This window comes from Pteropus vampyrus, unplaced genomic scaffold (genome assembly GCF_000151845.1).
Source record: "Pteropus vampyrus isolate Shadow unplaced genomic scaffold, Pvam_2.0 Scaffold371, whole genome shotgun sequence".
NCBI lineage: Eukaryota > Metazoa > Chordata > Mammalia > Chiroptera > Pteropodidae > Pteropus > Pteropus vampyrus.
The window spans coordinates 175,306-181,954 of record NW_011889152.1 but is presented as its reverse complement, the minus strand read 5'-3'; the positions used below and the strand labels follow the sequence as shown (position 1 = coordinate 181,954).

Below are 6,649 nucleotides of genomic sequence, written 5' to 3'. Positions count from 1 at the left end.
GTCCATGCCATCCTCGGCCATCCCCATACACCCTCCTGGGGAGCTGGGGTTCCTGTCTCCATCGTGTGTGGGAAGAAGGCGTGTTCCATCACACAGACCAGGCGGGCAGTTATTTTTAAGCTTGAGAGCGAGATTCGACCTCGGCAAACTCGGCAAAGACCTTGGTTGGTTTTGCCCTTCCCTGAGAGACCCGCCAGGTCTGGGCCGCCCCCCGTGGCTCCCCCATCTCAGTCTCCCCGTCTCCTGGCTCCATCTCCCTCGCCCTGCTGCCCCCTCCCCCATAAGCCAGTCTGTTCTGTTTCCTCCCCAGGCCTGACCAACGTGCTCGGCTCCTTCGTCTCTTCATACCCGGTCACGGGCAGCTTTGGACGGTGAGTGACCACTTCCTTCTCTATGCTTCTGAGGGGTCCCTCAGCCCAGGCCAGAGGGTCCTTCCCCGGCCAGGCCCTGGCCCGCGTCCCGACGCCGGGGTTACAAGTCCGCCCATCCTGGTGGCCGCAGCCCTGGTCAGCCGCTGCGGCATCCGCGGGCGGCTCGCCTGCTCTCCTCCAGGATCCCGTCCGGTTTTCTTCACACGCACACATGGGTGCTGCACGTTGATGCGAATAGGTCCGTGAGCACGGGTCCCAGAGCCAGCGCCAGTTCCTAAGGAGGGCGGGGCGGGGGCCGCAGCTCCACGCTGGGGGCGTAGCGTCCCCGTGGGGGCCTCACGCTGCCCGCGCCTCCTGGGGTCCCTGCCTCCCAACTTCCGCTGCTCGTAAGGACACCAGTCGGACGGGACGGGGGCCACCCTAAGGCCTTGCCTTAGCTCAGTCACCTCCTCGAAGACCCAGCCGCATCTTCCGGAGCTGGGGGGGCTTAGGGCTTCAACACGAGGGTTTGGGGGACACGGCTCGGCCCACGACAAGGAGGTGGACGTAATACTCCCTGCTGGATATTTGGGTTCGTGACCAGGCCCTTCTCGGGTGTGCCGAGGGGTTGTTTCGGGTTTGTTTAGGAGGTCCGGGAAGTCCCCCTTTGGTGAGAGGACCCCAAAGCTGCGTTGTGCCCCTGAGCCTCATGCCGACGTTGACGGGGCCCGTGTTCCCTCTCGGGCCCGTCCTCGGGCCTCCCCTGCTCCGGCCGCCACTCACCGGTCTCTGTGTTGCTTTCCAGGACAGCCGTGAACGCGCAGTCGGGGGTGTGCACCCCAGCGGGGGGCCTGGTGACGGGTGAGCACCCCACATATGGCTCCCCCGTGTGCCACGTCGCCCCGTGCAGGGGCCGGGCCCTGGGTGGGGGTCGGCGCCTCGGGGCGCTGCGGTTACCGGCGTCCGCGCCCCCACAGGAGTTCTGGTGCTGCTGTCGCTGGGCTGCCTGACCTCGCTCTTCCCCTACATCCCCAAGGCGGCCCTGGCGGCCGTCATCATCATGGCCGTGGCCCCCCTGTGCGACCCCAGGATCGTCAGGACGCTCTGGCGTGTGAAGAGTACGTGCCCGCTCACCCGTCAGCACGAGGTCACGGCTGCCCTCGCCACCTCCTCCGAGCCGCAGACGGGCCGAGTGGCTCTGGGAGCTGTGACCGGGGGGCCCGGGTCAGGGCTGCCATGAGGATGGGCCTCCCGCAGCTCGGAGCCGGCGTCGTGGGCGCTGGGCGGGTCTGCGGTGCGGGTCTCATCCCCACCTCCACCCCTCTCCGCCTTGCAGTCCCTGCGGGGGGCTGGGGGACATCAGGGAGACCAGCAGGGGCCAGTGCAGCCGTCACAGTGGCTCAGGGTCCCCAGGGCCAGCAGCCCCCTAGCGCACCAGGCCTGTGTTCCCTTCCGTGGACGCAGTTACAGGGCACGTGCGGCTTCTCTGGTGTCCTTGTGGTCGGCCGCCCTGCGAGTGTCCAGCGGACGGGTCAGTGACTTTATCCCGTGTCCGTTACGTGCCAGGGCTTTTTCTGTGTCATGCAGCCCGTCTTTGAACAGCCTCGTGCTGCTGCTGTGCCTCTGAGAACGCGAGGCCCAGGGAGGGAGGGGGCCCAAGTGACGTGGGGGTAGTCACATCCCAGACCGACCCCCAGCCCGCCCACTTTGCCCCAGGACACCCCCTCCTGCAGCTCAGAGGAGTCGCGAGTTTCAGCCAAGGGGTCCCAGGCCTGAGCTGGAGGAGTCACCTGGTCTCCTGGCCTCCCACTTCCCAGGCCTGGCCCTGTCCCCAGGTCCCTTCCTCCTCGGTCCCCGTCGGCCTCCTCTCAGAGGGTATGGCACCTGGGCCCCACCAGGCAGGTCTCAGCGGCTCCCCAGTCCAGGTTGTGGGCATGGGTTTTCTGTCTCTGACACTTCCCTGAGCCAGCGTGGCCATCATGAGTCCCCAAGTCCCCAGACAGGTCCTTGGAGGCTGCTTGGGGTCCTCGATAGTTTTACCCGTTACGCGAAAAGCCACGGGTCATTTGCTGGTTGGTGGGGGCGGGGAGCCCCCCGGGGAGGGGCCGCCCTCAGCCCGTCTCCTCTCCCAGGGCTGGACTTGCTGCCCCTGTGCGTGACGTTCCTGCTGTGCTTCTGGGAGGTCCAGTACGGCATCCTGGCCGGGACCCTGGTGTCTGGGCTGATCCTTCTGCACTCCGTGGCCAGACCCCAGATGAAGGTACTAGCCCCCAGGCTCCCCGAGAGGTCCGCTGGCCTCAGGGGCCCAGAGGGCTGAGGCAGGCAGGACCCCTTGGCCCTCAGTTCGAGCTCGCGGTGTGCTTGTGGCCTGTGGCACTGCCAAGTGACCGTTCACCTAGCAGGCGGGAACAACCCTCTCAAACCACAGCGTCCTCCTGCTGCACAGCGGGCCGTGGGCAGGGCGAGGGCCCATGTCAGCTCTGCACCCTGTTCCCCCCAAGCCTGGCAGAGCCGCCCCATTCGACTCGCCTCCGGGACTCACTAGTTTGCCTCCACCACTGTCCCCAGGTGTCAGAGGGGCCGGTGCTGGTCGTGCAGCCGGCCAGTGGCCTGCACTTCCCCGCGGTTGAGGCCCTCCGGGAGGCGATCGTGAGCCGGGCTCTGGAAGGTACGTGGGCCAGGGCCGGGGTCACCGCAGCCCCCTCTGCATCTGGTCTGCTCCTGAGGCACCCCAAGGGCCTGCCCTTCATAGTCAGGGCAGAGCTCGCTCCTCGGGTCCAAGAGGTCCAGGTGTCTCGGGGGTGTCTCCCCTGGCCTCCTCCTTCCGGTGAGCGCCCCTTGTCCTCATGAGGTGAGGGTGGCTGCTCCCCTACACTCACCACTGAGGACCCCTCCCTCCTTCTGGAAGGAAAGGGCCAGCCCTCACACTGCAGGAGACAGCTGCTGCTGTCGCCTCGGGCCCCTGACCCCTTCCCGCTGGAGCAGAGAGCTCTCGATGGCCTCGCTCTGCTCGCGCCCCGAGCCGGTGTGACCGGCTCGCACCTGCGCCCACAGCACCCCGCCCGCGCTGCGCCGTGCTGGACTGCACCCATGTCTGCAGCGCCGACTACACCGTGGTCCTGGGGCTGGCAGGGCTCCTGGAGGACTTCCGCAGCCACGGCGTCACCCTCGCCTTCGTCGGCCTGCAGGTGGGTGCCCCATAACAGCTGGCGCCTGTCACTTTCAAACTAGCCCGTGAGGTGGGTGTTGTCATCATCCCCGTGTCGGGACGAGGGCACTGAGGCCCGGAGAAGCCGAGTAGCCTGCTCAGGGTCACACAGCAAGGGCGGGGCCCAGGCCCCAGACCTGGGGTTCGTGACCATGACGCTCCAGGTCACATTTATAGGGCGCTCATCCTCGTCTTCGTGCTACGGAGAGTTTATTTAAGCAACGTTCCCCTTCGAGCATTCCCCGCAGGCCTGGTCCTCTCCTGTCCCCCGCATGGAGTGGGGGTGCAGCCGGGAGGGGCACCCACCCAGGGGCCGTGGACGCTGTGCCGAGGCCAGCGGGCAGCAGGGCTGGGGGCAGGCCCTGGCTGCCTACCCCGTGCGCCACAGTGGGAGTGTCCCGCCTAAAACGAGCACCCGTCTGTCCCGCAGGTCCCCGTGCTGCGTGTCCTGCTGTCCGCCGACCTGAGCCACCTCCAGCACTTCCCCACCCTGGAAGAAGCAGGTGGGTGCAGCAGAGTCACCGGGGACGAGCTGGGACAGCCCAGTGTGCCCACACTCTGCAGGCTCAGACCCGCCGGACAGAACCCCGGGGGACGGGAGGGTCAGACGCTCGAGTCTGAGAGTGGGGAGCTTGGGGACGATGGGGGGACCGTGTGCGCCTTGTCCGGGCCGTTGGTGGCAGGGTCTTGTTTCTCAGGGCTGTGAGTGTCTTCATTTGAGGTTCGGTTCACGCGATGACTTGCGTAGCTCTGAACGTCAGTTTGGGTTCTGACGGGCGAATCTGGCCGGGATGTAGGACGTTTCCATCCTTCCAGAAAGTTCCTTCCTCCCTTCCCCAGTGACCCTCGAGAAGGAGCCCCTGTTCTGTTTCTTCCGCCGTAGTCAGCTCTGCCTCTTCCAGAGCTGCGTGTAGCTGGGGTCGTAAGACCTGTCTTCGCATCTGGCGTCCTCAGCCCCACGTGGCGACGCCGCACGCTGCTGCTGCTGGAGCAGCTGAGACTCCGGTCGTGGAGGCCGGATGAGCTGCGGCCCAGCCAGCAATCAGACAGGGCCTCCGTGGCACGGAAAGGGGTGCGGTGCTGACGGGGATGGGGTGAAACCCGGCCCGGAGCTGGGGATGCAGCCAGGGACCGCCAGCTCCCTCTGCGCCGGGCTCTGAGATGCCGGCTCGAACCCCGTCCGTGAGCAGACCCTCCCCCACGTCCGCTTCTTAGTGCCTGAAAAGCTTGTCTTTTCTGCAGAGAAACACCTGAATCAAGAACCGGGAACCCAGCCTTACAACGTCAGTGACGATTCTGTCCCCGAACACAAGGTCGCCCTGTTGAAGGTCTGAGTGGACCCCCGCGGGGCGTCCGGTGTTTGGGAGTCACGCAGAAGGTTTCGTCATCGTGAGGGCAGACGCCGCCCTGTAAATGCCCTGGCTGCGGGTCTGAGAAGGCCGAGGCAGGCGCCCCGGGGAGCAAGGCGGGGACCAGGTGTCGGGACCCGCAGCGGGGCCTGGCCGGCTTCCTTTCGGGCGATTGAAAAGTCACCTCCCTGTATTCCCCAGCAAAGGCATTCGTTTTTGAAGAGTGGTTTGGAGAGAGCCTTCTAGAATGACGGACCATGGGAGCAAGGGAGGAGCAGGGACCTCAGCCTGGTCTAGGAGGCGCGTCCTGGGACCTCAGCACCTTCCTGGATTGTGGGGGGGGTGCATCTCGGAGGTGGGCTCCAATCTCAATGACGGCATCTGTGCTGTTTTGAGAAGAAAACCAAGGTTTGCCAAACGACTTAAAGTGTCTGCTAGAAATAATTTTGTGTTTTGTGTTTTGTGTTGTTTGTGTTTTTTAAATTTAAAAAGTCATAGCTTTGGTGTTTTGAAAAAATCAAATGTTTATTGTAAGAACTACAGAAAACCACCTCCCGTCCGTGTGGGATTCATGGTGGCCCCAGACGCCCCCCCAGGCCACGTGTGTGTCTGTACGCCAGCACGTGGGTGTGCGTTCAGCCTTACGTAAGTGGGGTTGTGCCCCCTGTGGCACTCACATTCCCATGCGGTCATTACTGTGAATTTTTTATGGTGATAATAAATCGAGAAGATAGTTTTCATGGCTACCTGGCATTTTGTTCTGTATGAGTGTCGTAATCTACCTGGTGGGCCACCACATGTGGACTGCGGCCCGTTCCGCACGTGCGTGCATGCTTCAAATTTCACCTCGATCTTCAGAGGACCCCTGCGCGCATCTCAGTGGCCGACACACACAACACACACAACACACGGGGAGCGTCTGTGCCGCGTCTCAGCCCCGCCTTCTAGGAGAAGCTTCCGAGCTCACTGCCCCAAACTCCTCCCCGCTTTCTGGCCTGGCACACAGACGACCTCCTGCTGCCCCTGGAAGCCACGTACTGAGAATGGCAGTGTGGGTTGGCTGCAGTGGAGGGGGACCCTGCCCACCTGTCCAGCGGCGAGCCCCGGATAGGGGACGCACCGCCCCACAGCTGTACAGTGCGGGCTGCAGGTGGGAGCCCGGGGGTCGTTTGAACGCTTCCGGTAACCGCATTGAAAAGTGAGGGAGCCCTGAGAAACTAACTTACGTCTTTACCCAACCCATTAACCCCAAATATCACCTTTTCAACCCCAAATGTCATCTACATGGAACCGAGCAGCGAAATAGTCCACGTGACTTTCTTTTTGTACCAAATCTTCAGAACTCACAGCGCATCCCGATTCGGACCACAGCTCAAGGCCACACGTGTCGTGTGGCTGTGGTTCGGATCATGCAGGTCTAGAGTGTCCACACCTAACACGGTAGAGAAGTCACTCGCTGTTCCGAGCCTAGGCGCGTGTCTGTCCCCACCCGCACTCTGCAGCGAGTCGTGAGGAGCTCGGAGCCGCGTGCGGAGACACCTGAGCCCAGCCGTTCCGACTCCTCAGCGTGCGACATTGGGCCGGCCGCCTCCCTGACCCTCATCGCCCTGGGCATGGGTTGAAGGGAGGAGGCCGGTAAAGGCCCGGTGTGGAGCGGATGCTTAATGGGCAGTCACCGCTGTGACTGTGCTCTGTCCCCCCTCCTCACCCACCCCTGCCCCATGCTGGTCAGGCAGCTCGGC

General features: G+C 64.1%; 1 protein-coding gene across 1 annotated transcript in view; it reads left to right on the top strand.

Moving 5' to 3' along the window:
* The window catches only part of SLC26A11 (solute carrier family 26 member 11), a gene marked incomplete at its 5' end in the record, with an annotated part of 16,567 nt that extends 10,924 nt beyond the window's left edge, over window positions 1-5,643 (top strand). The window contains 8 exons of the mRNA XM_023523012.1: window positions 1,156-1,211; window positions 1,328-1,468; window positions 2,483-2,610; window positions 2,919-3,018; window positions 3,405-3,538; window positions 3,989-4,061; window positions 4,801-4,886; window positions 5,109-5,643. Coding sequence (XP_023378780.1) covers window positions 1,156-1,211; window positions 1,328-1,468; window positions 2,483-2,610; window positions 2,919-3,018; window positions 3,405-3,538; window positions 3,989-4,061; window positions 4,801-4,886; window positions 5,109-5,153 — 763 coding nt within the window. The remainder of the gene's footprint in view (window positions 1-1,155; window positions 1,212-1,327; window positions 1,469-2,482; window positions 2,611-2,918; window positions 3,019-3,404; window positions 3,539-3,988; window positions 4,062-4,800; window positions 4,887-5,108) is intronic.
* Between the last annotated feature and the right edge of the window lie 1,006 nt (window positions 5,644-6,649).